Genomic DNA, 17348 nt, shown 5'->3' on the forward strand with positions numbered 1-17348 from the left:
CCTTATCATCCACTTAACACAGCACTACTTATAAAGAGCCCGCTGTATGCCAGACACCGTGCTAGACCCGGGGAGCCCAGGAGACAAGGCAAATGAGGACCCCCACCTCCACGCAGCATACACGGCGGTGAGCAGGACCAGAGCCTGCGATGAACTAGAAATAAAGGAGTCAAGAAATACCACACATGAGAAAGAGTCGTGCTCCAGAAAAAGAGCTGGGGAAGGGCTAGGAGGTAGATTGGGGCGTCAGTGGCAAACAGGGTGCTCAGCGCAGGCCTCCCTAAGAAGACAGGGACGTGATGAAGACCGGGGGGGTCAGGGGAGGAAGGTTCTGGGCAGAAGGGACAGCCAGTGCTCAGGAGGGAGACAGGCAGGGTGGGCCCAGATCACGAAGAGGCTGGGGCCATGGCAGGAAAGGTGACTTTCAGGAGGATTCTGGGGAGCGGAGGAACATGACCCGACTTTGGTCCGCACACACTCACTTGGGCTGCTCTGTTCCGAGTACGAGGTTGCCTGCAGGGCGGAACAGGGAGCGCTTCGAGGAGGCCCCAGCACTATCCAGGGCGTGCCGGGGGAGGCTTGAACCACGGTGTGGGGTGGGGGGCTGCGAAAAGTGATCAGGTTCTGTTGGGTTTGCTGAAGACCTGGACGTGAAGTGTGAGCAAGGAGTCAGGACCCAGAAGGACGGAGAAGCCTCTGACTGGGGCAGAAACACCCCTCAGCAGCCTTCACGGAAATGGTGAACGGGGGGAGCTGGGCTTGGAGTCAGGTGGTGTCTGCAGGTCCTCGCTCTCACCCTAAGACGGCAACCCTCCCAGCAGATGCAAACACTGAGGCTGAGTGAGGGGCGTGGCCAGTCATCTCGCTGCTAATGGCAGAGCCTGGCTGTTGACTTTGGTCTCTGGATCCAAATCTCATGTCCTTTCCATAGTATGCTTGGTCTAGAAGCGTCATAGGATGAATGGAGGTGGGGTGAGCAATGCTTTGTATCAGGCATCCCCTGTGGGCTCTGGGAGGAGCAGCTGGCTTGGGGAGGGCACTCTCCAGCTCACCATTCTCCCCCCGCCACTCCTGCTTGCTAGCATGCATTAGCTAGCCACCCCCCACACACAACCAAACTCAGGACCCCAGGTCCGATGTGGTGGCCAGGACCTGCCTGGAGAAGCAGGTCTAGCTGAGGAAGGACTTAGGGTCTCTAATGGGCTCGCCCACTGCCCTCCAAGGCGTAAGCAGGCAGCTAGCTCCCTGAGGATGAAACCCCTGTCCAGGTCCCTCCTGCTGCTGAGGATGACCTTGGGCAGCTCAGAGGCCATACTTAGGCCCTTACTCATTTCAGTAAAATTCACTATTTCTCCGGTGCCTGCTTTGTGTCAGGGCTGGCCTCTCTTGAAAGCAAGAGGTTTCTGCCCTGGATTAGGACCTGGAAGAACCGTACTGAGCTCTGCCAATACCCTTCCTGAAGCCCGCCGCCATCAGCCTCTGGGTTTATATCGCCACTGTCAACCTGGACCTCAAGATACTTGGCCTCTCTGAGCTTCGACTTCCCTGTCTATAAAATGGATATAATCATTCCCGTCCTGCCTGCTTCAAATGAGACACCACATCAGAGAGACCAATCCATAGCTCTGCCCTGTTCCCAACACGCGCCATGCTGAGCTCACGTCCCCTGACCTCTGTCTTCCCAGCTGGACTACCAGCTCCCTGCTGCAGGGAGCTTTACACAGCAGGTGCTCCACGAAAGCACCCCGCTTTGCCGTGGACCTCCTCCATGTGCTCACCATCACTGCTGCGCAAACAGACTCTGGAATGAGACCGCAAATCCTGGCTCTGCCATCTCCTACCTGTGTAACCTCGGGCAAGTTACAACTTTACTCCTTTTCTTCATCTATAAAATGAGGGTTTAATAAAATCCATGTAAAGTGCCTGGTGCATAGGTGACTACAAAATAAATTTTAACTCTTCTTACTCTTATTGCTAGATCCTTCGGGTGGGGTTGTTGCAGGAGTAAAGGCTTGGAGGTAAGCTCCTGGCAAAGCCAGGGCCTTGGTGGGTGCTGTCCAGTCTCAGAGGAGCAAGGAGCACGGCCGGGGCTCAGCAAGTGAGGCCTAGGCAGAACCTGAGCCTGATGGTGGAGGGGCTGGGGCAGGGCACCCTGCTTCTGGGGGTGCCGGAGAAAGGAGGGAGAAATTTCAGGGCCTTTAGGAACCTCCCCCAACCCCTGATACATACTCCATGAGTTGTAACCATCCCAGGGGCCTGGGTCTCCTACGTTTAGTTTGGGAGGGATGGGCTTGGTGCTTCCTGGTAGCAGATAATCAGGGATGGGGGAGGCTACGTCTGAACTTGACCCAGGATGGTGGCAGGATCAGCCCACCCTGGGCCTCCTCTTCTGTGCTGACTTGTGGCTGTCACCACGCCCTGGAAGGTGCCCCTCCTTCCCTCCCTCGTCCTACTTCTTCCTTCTCCTGCTTGTGCAGTCCTCCTTTGGGCTCTGCTTAGAAGGCTGATTGGGTGAGGGAGGAAAGCAGATGAGCCCGAACCCCACAACCCATCCATGATCTCAGGGTCAGGGCACAGGCTGAGTCCAGGGGTGGGGCTCTTGGCCAGAGAGGACAGGTGATCCCTGGAGATCACAGGCATGATTGTGGGCCTGGCCAGGCTGGCAGGAGTTTCATGGACGGCAGTAGCCTCAGATACACCCTGACAGCTGTCATCAGAAAGACGGCAGGCTCCTGGGGAGCTCTCCATGGTCCTGAGCTATCCTGCGCTGACCAGGGTCCTAGCTCAGCCCCGGGAATGCCCTTCACCAGCCTCTCACTGCCCCCTGCCAGCCTCCTCCATGGTTCAGGGGCTCATGTCCTAATGGGCACTTCCCCTGCCCACCATACTGTGGCCCCTTCCCAGCATGCCTCATGACACCTGATCCCTGGCGTCCTCAGTTCCTGAACAGCCATGGGGCACTCAACTCCTCCACTGAGAGAGAGAAGGGATCAGCTGCGGTCTGTGTCCAGCAGCAAAGGGGTCTGACCCCTAGCAGGTGCTCAGAATGCTCTGAAAATGCCTTGGGGGAAATCTTGGAGGTGCATAGCTCACCTTATCTCCACTCTTGGGCAGGAAATGGTCCATCTACAAACCCCAGCCTGGGGGCACCTCTGAATGCACCCCCCTCCACCTCTCTCTCCACCAACTAGTTCATCTGCTTGAAAGGGGATCTTGATTTTGAGCTTAAGTCTGCCTCCCTGTGCTCATCTCTACCCCATTCTAGTCTTACCCAGTGTGACCCAAAGACTCTGCCCATCACAAAGGGAAGGCACAGTAGCACAGTGTCAGTTCTGAACACCTCCTCTGACCTTGGCAAGTTACCCTACCTTTCTCAGCCTCAGTTCCTTCTCTGTAAAATGGAGATATAACAAATGAATTAATCCATGCCAAAGACTAGTAACTGTGCCTACGCACACAGTAGGTGCTCAATGAACACTGGCCTTCACTGTCACTGGAAATCAGGAAGATTTGGTTTGAACCTCAGACCTGTAATTTACTGTGTGCCCTGAGGCAAATTACTTAGCCTCTCTGAGCCTCAGTCTTAGATGCAAAAGAAAGATACCCTCTCTCCCTTGCAGTCCTGTGGGAGAGATGGATGAGCCATGGTTTCAAAGCATCTTGAATGGAGCCCAGCACTTGGCAGATGCTCTAAAAATGCCTGTTTCTTTCCATTTGCCCTTCCTGCCAGGCAACCAAATGCAGACGACATGACTGAACATGCCAGGCCTTGCTCCTGGCCAGTTTTGTTAAAAGACTGAGACAACTGGAAGGCTGCTTATTACTGACTGGCCCCCATCACCCTATGGGGCATTCTCACTGACTCATCTGGCTTTCAGAGCCCAGGGAATCTGGAGCCCCACAGAGGGTCCAGACTCCTCTCCTGGGGTCTGAAAGGCCACAGAGCAAGAGCATTGTCCAAATCCTCACCCCAGGCCGGTGCCCCTGCCAAGTGCCCATCTGGCCTCTGCTGACCAAGTCTTAGGGTTACCCATTCCAAGCATGCTGGGCTGGCAGAAATTCTTCCTTCTGTTGACCTACATCAGCCTCGCTGGAGCTTCCACTATTGCTTCTGGGTCCCCTCTTGGGGTCAGGCAGAACAAGTCAGCGCCTGAGGAATCAGAAGACTCTGAGGCTAGGTGAGAACCCTTCTCAAGTGAGGTTCCACGATCCCAACCGGAGAGACGGGCAGAGGCGGCAGCTACAGAGTCCAACAAATTCCCGAGTTCCGGCAAGATGCAAGATAAACAACGATGTTGTGTTTGTTTCTTCAGCTCTCATCATGTCCTTCGGCTGCTGTCCATCAGGCAGAGCTCCATAAGGGTCAAGCCATATGCGGGGCTCATCCCACTGCCAGTGTATCGTCTGGGCTCCTGGCAGACATTCCCCAAGAACATGCAGTGTGCCAGGTACTGCCCTGAACCAGCTGGAGAAATCAGGGGCCCATTCCTGGGGCCTCCCCAGAGGAAGGTATGTGAGTCTCCATTTTGTAAATGAGGACATGGACGCTTTGAGGTTAAGCTACTCACTCAGCCACACAGGGCTTGTGGTAATGAAGCAGATGCAAACCGAGATTCCCCAAGCACCCTATATCTGGCAACCGGTAGACGTGGGGCCCAGCAGAGCTCTGAATTTAGGGGTTCTGCCCCAGGCTAAACACGAACAGCTTTGCTGAGGGTGATCTGCTGTACCCTGACCCCCAGTCCCCAGGACTTCTAATCCCCAGCACTTCCCAGAGAGAAGTCCGCCCAAAGGGCCAGCCCTGGCCAAGAATCCCAGCTGCCCAGGAACTGCAAACTCCTGGCAAACCCTGTTCACCGTGGGGCAGATGGGAGCTGCTGCTGCTCCCATCCACAGATAAGGACACCAAGGCCCAAAGGAGAGGCACAGCTACACTGGGAGCCAGCTCTTGGACCAGCCAGATGGGGTGCCCACGCCATTCCCTTGGGCACTAGGATCTGGGCCCTACTCTTTCTGCTGGCTTAGCTGCAGGGCAGGGGGCTGGCTAAAGCTTCAGCCCAATGCCCATGCTCTGGAGCTCTTTCTATGGCGAACCCCGCCCCCCAACCAACTCATGTGCCCTGGCCCTCTCTCCTTTCTCCAAACCCCTCCCCACTCTGCCTGACGCCAGCCGCCTGCCAGTCGCCTGAGAACTTACCCACAGAGCGGTTAGCATGTGCCTGAGAAAGTTGGTTCACAAGGCTGGGACCTGCCCTCGGCTCGCTGGGGCCTCCTCCTCTTTCCCCACTGGTCATGGGCCCACCGAGGACATCAGTGTCTGGTCCCCAGAGGCCCACAGGTAGTGAAGACACAGAACATTGCCACCAGCTCAGAATGTCCTAGTGGACAGTGCTGGAGGCTAAACAGATTAGTCCTGCTCAGACATCAGCCAGTGGGGCGGGTGTGCCCTGAAGCCTGCAGCGGCTCCCACTGTCCAGCACTGAGGCTCACTGCCACTATGACCCCTGCCTCCTGAGATGGGCCCCTACCTTGCCTCATTCACATTAACGTCACAGCCGCTTCTCACCACACGCTTAGCTATGCACCAGCTGGCAGCGTATGTTTTACATACACTTGACCCTCCCAGTCGTCTTTGGACAGGGACTTACTATCCTCACTTTACAGATGAGGAAACCGAAGCTCAGAGCATTCCTCTGCTCACCTGTGCACACCCATGCAGACTCCACTTCGGGGGGGTGGGGGAGGAGGTGCCACTGGCTTGAGCCCCAGACCCCTGCAGGCTCTGAGTGCAACAACGCCATCAGCCCGTGCCTGAGGGTGGCCAGGAGCAGCTTCCAGAGCCCCCCAGCAGCTCGCTCTGTGACGGCGGAAAGAGCCAGGCCGCGCTGTCCAGCACACCAGCCGCTAGCCCCATGCGGTTACTGAGCCCTTAAAACTGACTAGAAGACGAAGCAACTAATTTATAATTTAACTTGATTTGAATTTTAGTTTAATAGGCACACCTACTAGCTGCTACTGAACTGGAACACGTGGGTTTAGACAGGACTGGGGAGGAGGGGGCAGGGAGCTGCAGGAAAGGTGGGGCTGGGCTGGGGAGGAGACAGTGGGAGCAGAGTGTGGGAGGGGAGGCTGCGGCCTGGAGCATCCAGCCTGGGACCTAGGGCCTGGGTGGGGAGCGCCGGTTGAGCTATGGTACAGAGGCTCCTTAAACACTGGGTGACAGAGGGAGGGAGTGGCTGGAGGGACCCAGCCTCAGGGGCTAGAGGTGGGCTGGAGGTGGGACGTGGGGAGAGTCTGGGAAGGAGGAAGGAGAGGAGCAGAGCCACAGAGGAGCTGAGCCCAAGCCAGGGATGGGGGGTGGGGCTGGTGGTGCTGGGGGGTGCTGGACACGACCTGAGGGGGCAGGCGCCTGGGCCTCCCTGTGCAGAGGCAGCGGGAGGAAGCAAGATGGAGGAAGGTGTTCAGATCCCAGAGCTGCAGCGAGGATCTCATGTGTTTAAAGGGTCTGGCACGCTGCCTGGGAGAGCAACGACCCGACCACCCAGCAGGGATCGAACAGGGTCTGCTGAAGGGCAGGACGAATGTCGGCCACAGGAGAGACACTGAAGCTTCGGCGGAGGAAGTGGGGGCTCTGGTGGGAAGCTCTGGGGAGGGGAAGAGAGGAAGATGCAGACAGACCAACGCACCACGGAAAGGGCACTGTGCGCACTGAGAACAGGTGTCCCCAAACCAAGTTCTGGGGAATCCCCAGGGCACTCCTGGGACCAGATGACGACGGGGAGAGGTCATGAAGCCTGGGTCAGCCCCCGACAAACCATCAAAAAGAGGCGCTCTCAGCTTTTCGATTTCATACAGTAGAGTTTCTCCTAAGATTTTGTTTGTGGAAAAATTTCTATACTGAAAAAAGATCTAAAAACCCAGCGGGGCGGAGGTGGACGTGCATTTCAGAAGGGCCGCCAAGGCTCTGATGGCCTCACACACACAGCGGGGCTCGGGGGGACGGCCATGCCAGGAGCGGGCCACGGCTCTGGCCTGTGTCCCTGCAGTGGTCCAGAGAGGGAATGTGGACGCGTCCCAGCAGGGGTGCCGGGCCACCGGGGCACAGGTGGGAGGAGTGGGTGGCGGCCACTCAAGCATGACAGCAGCCACTGAGCCAGAGATCGCATCTCCGCCAGCCCCTGCTTCTGCCGTCCCAGTAAACCTCGGCAGCGACTGGCCTTGTCCCCGGCCCCATCATTCCATTCCCACACTGTGATTCTCCGAGTCAGGCTGACCCTGTGTTCCCGGCACCCAGCATGAGGCTGGGCTCAGACATTCTGTGAATGTCTGCGACAAGCCAAAGGGATGAGCACTAAGGTGGAATTTCAGGCCCAAGATCTGGCTGTGTCCCCATCAGCAGGACCCCGTAGAGTCACGGATTTGCCAAAGGAAGAATCAAGAGGCAGAGCTGCCCTGCTGGGGGCTGGGCCTGGGTTTGAGGGGAGAAGGATGTGAGGCTCACAGGCGGCGGTGCTTCAGCTCTGCCTGGGGTGGAGAGAGCAGGATCAGTCCTGGTTTGGAGCTGGGGGTGCAGCAGGGAACAAGAGGCATAGATGGGTCCCCCCCGAGAGCTCAGTCCAGGAGAGGGACAGAGGACAAATAAGAAAATGGGCCAACAGAGGACGCCACGTGTCAGGGTCTTCCGAAGAGAGGACATTTCTGCTGAGACCCGAGAAGGAACCACCTCCCAGAGGAGGAAACCCCCAATGCAGGGACAGCCAAGTGGGAGGGTGGTAGGAGGGGGAGAGTGTCTGAGTCTGTGAAGGGCCTGCGGAGCCTAGCGGGGCTGGCGAGAACACCCCACACTTCAGGGGCTGCTTAGGCAGAAGCCTGGGCCCCCATCTCAGTGGCTGCCCTCCCGAGGCAGTAATCTGGATGCAGCTAAACACTCTAACTGGACAGGCAGGGCTGGACCAGTCTGGGGAGCCGTGGGTCTGGAACATTCCTCCCAGAAAGCGGTTCCTCCATCATCATCACCTTCTTCCCGGCACCAGGTACTTACTGAATGGCCCGGCTGCCAGAGGCTGTCTGTGTGCCTAACTCCACTTTCCCTCCCAGCCATCGGGTGGTGGAGACGGCCTGAGGGAGCTGAAGGGCCTGCCTGGCATTGACACGCACTCACTGCTCCTAGGGGTCCTCCTTCGGGGGTCAAGCTCTGGGGTGCTGCCTTCAGCCCAGGGCAAGGGCCCCGCCCACCATCACCCTGGCCCCCAGCAGGAGCCCGCCACCTTGCCATTTGTGGGTCACCACCTCCCTGGTTCCAGCAAGTGACCAGTCACCAGAGCCCTGTGCCCAGGAGGGCTGCATGGCCCAGACCCCCTACCTGAGGCTCCCCTCCACCTGTAATAGTGTAAGCCACCCCCCCCAACACCAGGGCAGCTCTCTGTGAGGCCAGATGACAGGGAGGTGAGGTGAAACCGTGTTTCACAAAGCCCTGGGTTCCTGAAAGTCCGCAGGAACCCCAGAGTCCCTTCCCCCCACAACGCCAGTGGGCACAGATCACCCTGGATGGAGGCCAGTGGTGGAATCTCAGAACCCCGAAGGTTCAGGGTCTGGTGCTCTAAGAAGTCAGGAACCCTCTCTGGCGAGGCCTGGACTTCAGGAGGCTCCAGGGGGCGGGCAGTCCACAGGGGAACCTGGCTAGTGCCTGCGTTGCCCTCTGTGGGCGCATTCTCTTTTCCCCTGCCCCGCTGCCCCCGAACTCTGAGCGGAGCAAGGCAGGGTCCCACGCCAACTGCATCCACCGCCCAGGGGGTTCTGTGTACTTGCTGTCAGCCTGGCCCTGGCCTCCAGCCAGGTAGGCGCAGCTGCATGGCCTGGAGATGCCAAACGCCCCCACCCACAGCTGACCTGGTCAGCCTGTCCACATGGGTGAAGGAGGAGGGCGTGCCAGAGGCCGGACCCCCAGCAGCCCTCTGGCAGGGCGCTAACTGCCTCAGCCCCCTTCTCTAATTCCAGCCCCACGCTGGCCCCCTTCGTTGTTACAGATAAGGAAACAGTTCAGGGGATCTGAGCAGCCCGCCTGGATCATCTTGTAAGTGGGGCCTGACCCAATCCTAGGGCCTCCTGCTCCCTCCCCCTCCACCCTGCCTCTTCCATGCCTGGACCTCCGAAGGCCCCCCTTCCCCTCACCTGACCTAGTCCCTGCCCTGGGTCCCTGCAGTGGCACCTCACAGCGTCCCCTCCCAGCTGCAGCAGCCCTGGCCTTCAGGACTTGATGACTGTCTCATGTGCCCCCAGGCCGACAACCGGTGGCAGTCACGTGGCCACACAGGCGGCCTGGCCTGGCACCAGCTCTGGCCTTTCCCCTGCTGGACCCCACCTCTACCTGGCTGAGTCACCTCACCTCCCAGGGGCTGCGGTCTCCTTGGTCTCCTCATCTGTCCCAGGTAGAAACAGGGAACACGGCGAGGGCAGCCCCATCCTGCAGAAGCTGCTCCCCGAGGCCTGGTGCTGGGAATGTGGGTGTGCGCGCGTGTGCAGTTTCCAGGTGAGGGTCCCGGTGGCAGGTGTCTGTGATGTGGGTGTGCGCACACGTGCAGTCTCCAGGTGAGGGGCCAAGTGGCAGGTACTGGTGATGTGGGTGTGCACGCCTGTGCAGTCTCCAGGTGAGGGACCCGGTGGCAGGTGCTGGGGATGTGGGGGGGTGTGTCCGCGAAGTTTCCGCCTCAGGGGCCTGTCAGTGCCTGGTGTTCGGTAAACCACGTGCCCTTCTCCTCTTGGAGCCTCACCTCTTCCCTCACTGGGTGGGAGGTCACCCTGAACTGTTCCTGGACTCCCAAAGGGACCATGGGGCATTTTGGTGGGCTGCGGATGGGAAACGGAGGGGCGCGGTACCGGCGGAAAAAGGTGGGATGGAACGGGACCCGGTGTCTCACACAAACTGGGAGCTTGGCGGGCCTCGAGAGGAGCCTGAATCCTGACTGCCCCTCAGAGACCCTGCGCTGTTCACTGCAAGTGGGCTCCATACTCAGCAGCCCCGGAAGCGGGGTAAGTTGGGGAGGAAGGGTTTTCTGCAGTGGTGGGAGCAGAGGCTGCAGTCTGGGTGACTGGCCACAGATGAGAAATTGGGGGCCCAGAAGAGACCACCCCACCAAGCAGCCACTGCACTGCCTGGCTCCATGCCCCAGTTCACCACAAGCAATGAACACATTCATTCCTTGTGGTGGGGATTACCCTCTCTGAGCATCTTCTTTAGAGGGTGGAGACGTAAATCACACCCTGGCAGAGAAGGGGGATGGGGGGCAGAGCTTCCAGCATCCGTACTGCTGGGTGGGGGATGCATGTGGGGTCTCTGGGGGATTCCTCTCTCACACTCAGCTTAGACCTTGCCTCCCCTGGGGAGCTGCCTTCCACCCCAGCCTGGACAGAAACGTCCCAGTGGCCAGTCAGCCTGCCCTACAGGCTGTGAGCGTCTGAGCCCTGTTCTTGGTACAGGACAGCGAACATCAGTGCAGTGACGGCGCGAATGCCTGAGTGTCTGCATCGGTCAGGTGGGATGGGCCCCAGCCAGTAGGGCTGCGGAAGGCCCAAGGGAGCAGGGATCAGAGGACTTCCTAAGCCCATGGGGGGATTCCCCTCAACATCTCTGAGGGGGTGCACGCTGGGGTCTATGGCTGAGAGGGGGACAGGGCTGAATCTGGGGTGCCAGGAGGGAGAAGGAAGGAGAAAGAGGAGGGCAGGGTCCAGCCAGGGTGTGGCCGAGGAAGCAGGAGGGGCAGCAGGAGCCTGTGACCATCAATCGGGCAGATTATTAATCTTAACAGTGCAGCCAATGGAGAGGAAAGAGAAAAACCTAGCTTCCTCTAACTCATAAAATATGCCACCAGTCCTTCCACAAAGTTAACTGACCCAGACCCCATGCAGGCTTATCGCTCACACTCCACCCCCTCTGGAGCCCTCTGCGGCTCCCCAGAGATTCCTGTAAGTCCAAACCCAAATAAGCCATCAGTCGGAGCAGAGCAGGAAGTGAGAGGAGACAAGCCCAGGGGGCGGGGCACAGAGTAGCCCCGCCCAGCGGCCGCGGTCACAGCTGTGGGACGGAGCACCTTGAGGAAAGCAAGGCCGGAGAGGCTGGGCTGAGTGCTTTCTGGGTCACTTCCTATCCCTGGGCTTCAGAGTGGCCATCTGCACTGCAGGACCATCCCAGCCCCTCACCCCATGAGGACTAAACAGGGTCGCATCCAAGAAGCCTTGACACAGACCAGTCCTGAGCTAAAAAGTTCATCCCCTGCTGCTCCAGAAGGCCTCGCCATGTGCCTGGCGGGGGCAGTGCAGGGCCTGTCGCTGCCTCCTTCCAAATCGCTCCCAGGACCCACCGCACGCCTCTTCCTCCTCCTCGCTGGCCTCCTTCCTGCTTTTTTTTCTCTTTCTGTCTTGACATTCTTCCTTTTTGAACTACCTTTTCGTTTGGCATTAGGCCCCGCAAATTCTGTCACTACAAAGTCCCCATCAGGCCACATGACCCCCGGACCCCCCACCCCCAGCTCAACAGCCTCCCTCAAGACCCTACACGCACCCAATCCACCCCTCAAGTCTGGCTCAGAATGAAACCCAAATCATCTCTGGGCCCCAAGGCCCTGCCACTCTGGTCCCTGGATCTTTGCTGCCCTCACCTTCCTCGTCCACTGGGCTCTGGCCACAGTCCCCACCTTTCATCCTCAGGGTCCTCCCCCTGCCTGTCTGTCTGGAATGCGGCTGCCTGCTCAGAGGGGCCTTCCTGCCCCGCCGGATAGAGCAGCTGTCCCCTCCCCGGGTCATCTGCTCCCCCACAACCACGGCGGCGGAAGCTAGCTGTCTCCTTGTTTACACGTTAGTGGTCTGTCTCCCCCGCCCACACCGCAGCACTCAGAACGTCAGCACAGGACAGCAGGGTCACGCTGAGCCTCAGTCACCAGTCACCCGTCTCCGCGGCTCCCCACCTGCCAGGACAAAGCCTGGCCCAGAGCAGGCGCTCCAGAAACCGCTGTGCGTGACGACCGAACTCTCAAGGCAAGTGATGACAGACTCTGAGCGACAAGTATCATCTAGTTTGGGAGGCCTGGGGCAGCAGGCCCAGCCAGTGCGTACCCAGACCTAGCGGGGTGCTCTGTCCTGCTCCCAGGCGGAGAAAGCACCCCCCCCTTCACGCCCCACCTCGCTCCGCAGCCCTGCTGAAATCAGCGCGGGCAGTGCCAGCCCCGCCCACCAGGCTCCCCCAGCCCCCAGGGGGACAATGTACAAAGGGCCACTTCAGTGCCCAGCTTCAGCTCCGTCTCCAGCCCCATGGCCCGCGGGTGGGGGAAGGGTGGGGAGGATGCGCCCCATGCCTTGCCTGTCTTCATGGGGCCTTCTCTGCACGGGCCGGGAGGGCCACAGATTCAAGCCACAGGGTGGACAGGCTCTGTTCCATGAGTTGCACCGTGGGGGTGGGGGGAGGATGCTCCTGCACAGCAGGGGAGGGGTGCCCATGTGGAAGTCAGTCCCTGTACCCAGGCAGGAGTGGAGGTGCTCCCAGGGGGCCTCCCCCTGGATACAGGGCACAGGTGAGGGATGCAAAGCTACGGTGCCGTGGGGTTAAAGGACAGAGAGAAGGAGACCCCGTGGAATCAGGGCCCGGCCGAGGGCAGGGGACAGCAGCCTGGGCTTAGAGCTGGCTCCCATCCTGCCTGGGACCCCTGGCTGCAAAACCAGGCACAAAGAACTCACTCAAACAGTTGTCCCAACAACTGGAGCTGATCACCTGTGACCTGAGCATGACACCCAGGGACGCCGGGACGACTTACGGCATTCCCAACATTCCTCCTCCTGGGCCTCGACACGATGGGACCGTCCACCCAGCTGCCCAGCCCGGGAGCCCAGGAGTCATCTTCCCCCTTGCGGACTCCACAAGTCCATCACCAGGCACGTCTATGCCCCAACATTCTCCATCCCACCTGTCCCCTGGTGCCACTGTCCCACGCTGGCTGCACCACGGCCAGCACTCACCTGCACGAGAGCAGCGGCCTTCCCGGGGGCCCCCCGCCTGGTCCCCATGAAGCAAGCAAAAGCCACATCCAATGCTGCCCCCTCCTAGCTGGGAACTCCCGCCCTCGGGATAAAGTCCAGGTCCTGTAGGAGGCTCCGAGTTCTGGGTAATCTTTCACTTTCTGTCTCCAGGTGGGCTCTATGGAGCTGCGCTTCCCCCAGAGGCCCCTGGCCTGCCCCTGAGGGCTCCTCACCCCACACTGAGCGAGGCAGCCCGGCTCCCCTGGGGCCCCAGCTCCCCGCCTGATGCAAAGGAGGTGCTGACCTTGGCTTGCTAGATGAATACATGACCCTCCCCCCAAACCCACACACCGCACCTGCAGTCAGTGCTACTGGGCTCTGCGCCCTGGGCTGGGCTTGGAAAAGTCCGCATCAGCCTGGGCACCGCATACCCAGATGTGGCTCATCTACATGAATGGGACAGGGTCCCCCGCCACAGGAGGGCGGTGGAGGGAAAGGGGGACACGGGCAAGGACGCCAAAGCAACACCATGGCTGACAGGCCAGAGGAGACACAGGAAGGAAGAAGGTGAAAAACGAAGTGACTGCAGTTCACCTGGGGTGCTTAGCGCCTAGCACCCTGCCTCGCATGCAGCAGGGGCCCGAGGAGCTGCTGCGGAGTGGAAGAACGGGTTGAAACCCCAGCTCTGCCCCCAACAGCTCTGGGACCCTACTGGCGCAGAGGCATGAAAGGGGAGGCTGGGTCACGCCCGCCTGCAGGGTCCTTGCAGGGATCAGGGGAGGTGACGCGGCTGCTCCTGGCCCAGGGCCCACAGCTCCAGCGCTCAGGAACCCAAGCAGCCCAAGCCCCTCCTGTGGTAGTGGCGGACTAGGAGCAGGTGCACAGCTGCTCACTCTGCCGTACTGGACACCTGGGGAGCCCCCGGGAAACTGGAACAATAAGCCTTTTCTCTTTTTCCTCCCCAATTAATCTTAGCCCATCCCTGCCTAGGAGGGGCCACAGCTCCCTCGGGTCAGGGCCTGACCGTCTCCACCAGGGACACTCAGGAGGCCCCCACCAAATGGTAGGGGATGGTTCCAGGGCTGCAGGCACCAGGCGTCTGTTCCTTAATACGGAGCCACCAATCTGTTCTTGCTCCTTTAATCACTCGGTCCTTCCCATCTGCTAGATCCAGAGACCATCCCGAGAAAGGCAGCAAGTTCCCAAAGGTCCCACTGAGTGTGGGGAAGGAGAAGGAGCAACGGCCGTGAGCAGACCATCGCCATAAGGGACAGGTGACTCCAGGAGGCGGGTGGCCAGGGTCCTGGCCTCAGCCACACCATGCCACGAACCGCCCAGGGGAGCCTGCGCACCAAGAGCAGCACCCCCTTCCCAAGTGACGTGTTCCATCTCATCTCACTGTCACACAGACATCTCACAGATGGGGAAACTGAGGCTTGGAGAAGAGACAGGACTTGCCCGAGGTCAGGCAGCAGCAAGCTGTGGGGAGGATCCGGCTCAGCAGAGACCACGAGCATGTACAACGACGCTCCCCCAGGCTCCAGAACCTCCTAATCCCTGGACCACCTCAGTTTCCCCACTGACCACTGGGGGACTGGATCCTCCAGCTGCCGGCTGCCATCCGTGGGTAGGGCCGCATTCTAGGTCTGCTACTCCGTCTGAGTTCCGTGACCCGGCTTCTCTGGGCTGAATCGAGGGGTGCTATGTTCTAGGGTCTGGTCCCCAGGTTCTCCTTCAGAAAGTTCTGCAGCCCAGGTCCTCCTGCCTGCCAGCGGGCTCTGTCTTGTATCTTCTAGTCAATGTGCTTCCTTTCCAAGGCCCTGTATTCCCTCCCAGCCACCCTGCAGGAGGACTCACAGCCCCGGAGCACGTGCTCCAGCTCTGTTGCCCCTTAGGCCTGCTTTGGAGCCATGAGAGCAGCAAGGAGGGCCAGCATGGTGTTCCCAGGCCCAGGATCCCAGGGCTGCGGGGGATCCGAGTGCACACCCGCAGCCGGGCGGGAATGCCCTTCCCCGCTGTGCCTTCCCGTCTCTCCAGGATGACACTTCTGACCACCCCTAGTGCTGGCCTGGGCCCTCACCAGTCCGCACTGCAACGGCCCCCAAGACGGCATTTCCCAAGGACAGAGACCTTGGATCACGTTTCTTTGGGGTCAGGGCCTGGAACCTCCTTAGCGGGTCTAATTCATTGCTGAATGAATTAGCAGGAGGCCCGGATGAGAGGTCATAAACGACGGAGCTGCTCTTACTGTGGGGAGGGGCAAGGGACGTGCACAAAACCCACGCACAAAGACACACACACACACGGTCACACCCCAAAGTCTGCAGATCCGTGCCCCCGGCACCTAGCCTGGTCCTGGGCACTTGCTGGACAGCAGCCGAACGAATGAATGAGAGCTCTGTACCGAGCACAGGGGCAGGGGGGCCTGAGGGAGACCGAGACTGCATCCTCACCCAGGATCAGGGCTTGGCTGTGAGGACAAATACCATTTCCACCAGGCAGAACTTGTCTGTGTTGCAGGAGGACCCCTGGAAAGGCGCTTGGGGGCAGGAGACAGTAAGGATGCGGGGGTCAACGGTCATCAACACCCCCACTGGGCACCTGGGACTGTGGTGACGCAAACAGCCCCGGGGCCATCTCTGGCTGGGAAAGGCGGATGGCAGCACCTGGCGGGGGGTGGGGGTGGGGGGGGGTGGGGGGGGGTTGCAGTGGGCAGGCTCTCCCAATGGAGGTGGGAAGGCCAGGGCCCTGAGGCACCGCAGGAAGGTCAGAGGTCTGAACGGGATTTTCGGGGTGCCACATGCCAGCAGCCCCACGCCAGGACTCTCACTGACCCCATTTGCAAGGATGAGAGAAACACAAGCTGTCAGTCACAGATGCACCTGTTCCGGGGATGGGCCTGGGGCCAGGCAGCTCCCACTGGTCACCCTGGAAGCCACCCACGGGTAGTGACCCCACCGTCAAACAAATGGGGAACTGGGCTGTTCTCAGGGCACCGTTTCTCAGACCGTTCTCCCTTAGATTATAGCTGCGTTTCTCTCTGATGATAAAGCTGCCACACACGTCCTAGAGAACTGAAAAATCACAGCGAAAGCAACAGGACCCTATCAGCCACTGTCCCACCATCCCCTGAGCTAGCCCCTTGGCCTAAGTTCTCCCAGACTTTTTTTTCCTACACATCTTTTTGCTGGAATGAACCATCCATGTGGATTTCCTGCCAGCTTTTAGACAGCATTTCCTCTAAGGAGCTTTGCCGTCCACATGGGAGGGCCAAGTGCAGACCTGAGCCCTGGGGACTGTGCTCTCCTGGGCTTCTTCCCAGTAGTCCCCCTGCAAGACCTGACCTGGAACCTGTAGAGAGACGCTCCAGCTTGGAAAAGGAGAGGGGGAGGGGTGCGGCCACACAGCTGAGGGCTCTCCTCCAAGCCACAAAGCGACTCTCAGCCGCTCTCCGTGGTACTGCAGGTCATTCCAAGCACCTCAGGGCCTCCAATGTTCCCTCTGTGAAATGGGCGTGTTTGGCTGGCTACAGGGCCTCAAGGTTCCCCAGCCTGGTCCCCTCTCTGGACTGAACTAACAGTCCCCTGAGCTGGGCCACACCTTCTTTCTCTGTCTACTCCACTGGCGTCTCCGACAAGGCCCTACACTAGAACTAGGCCCTTGGCAGACCTGCCCAGCCCTTGGGGTTCTCGGCATCCCCTGGAGCAGACAGAGGGAAATCCTGGCAGGGAGGATCAGCCTCGGCCTTGAGGTGGGGGGTCAAACAGGGCTTCCTGGTGTGGCAGGGAGTTAGTCTCAAGGATGAGCCAGCACCTGCCAGGAGAGGGGGGTAGGGCCCTTCTGGAGGGACAGAGTCTGCAAAGGCCATGAAAGCCAGCACCTGGACTTCCAGTCTCTGTGCGTGGGCCAGTGCCTGGAGGCGGAGGCACTACAGATTCCATTACCTGCCCCCCAGCGGCAGGTACAGGGCCCCTGCCCATACCCAGGTGTGGCTCCAAACATTTCTGAAAGCAGTGACATGTCAGGGCCCCAGTGGCTGCCCTCGACACCCCTGTGAAGGGTTTGCCCGCGGGCCCTTTGGGGCCAATTCCTCCTGCACAGCCAGACTCCGCCTGCCCAGCTCCCAGACCTCCCACCCCTGGTGGAGCCTCAACATTCTGCTCTTCACCTTGGGTGTGGCGGGTGTGACCTTGAGCCAGTCAACCACGCTCTGTGGGTCTCGCCTCAAACACTGAAGCCGGTCGGGGGCTGTTCCAAGGACCAGATGGGACCAAAGACTTGGCTCCACCTCCTCTGACCAAAAGGGCTCCTGAGCACCTACTCTGGGCCAGAGCCCCCAGCTC

At 59.7% G+C, this 17348-nt stretch overlaps 1 protein-coding gene across 4 annotated transcripts in view; it reads right to left on the minus strand.

Moving 5' to 3' along the window:
* MGAT3 (beta-1,4-mannosyl-glycoprotein 4-beta-N-acetylglucosaminyltransferase) overlaps positions 1-17348 on the minus strand; it is a 48028-nt gene that overhangs the window by 9542 nt on the left and 21138 nt on the right. The window contains exon 1 of one of the 4 annotated variants that reach the window (XM_044226989.1): positions 13006-13228. The exons of 2 other annotated variants lie outside the window; for them this stretch is intronic. In XM_044226989.1, coding sequence (XP_044082924.1) covers positions 13006-13073 — 68 coding nt within the window. In that variant the 5' untranslated portion in view covers positions 13074-13228. Of the gene's footprint in view, positions 1-12803; positions 12981-13005; positions 13229-17348 lie in introns of those variants that run through there. One more of the 4 variants, XM_044226988.1, reaches the window with a different exon arrangement.

This window comes from Neovison vison, chromosome 12 (genome assembly GCF_020171115.1).
Source record: "Neovison vison isolate M4711 chromosome 12, ASM_NN_V1, whole genome shotgun sequence".
NCBI classification, from domain to species: domain Eukaryota; kingdom Metazoa; phylum Chordata; class Mammalia; order Carnivora; family Mustelidae; genus Neogale; species Neogale vison.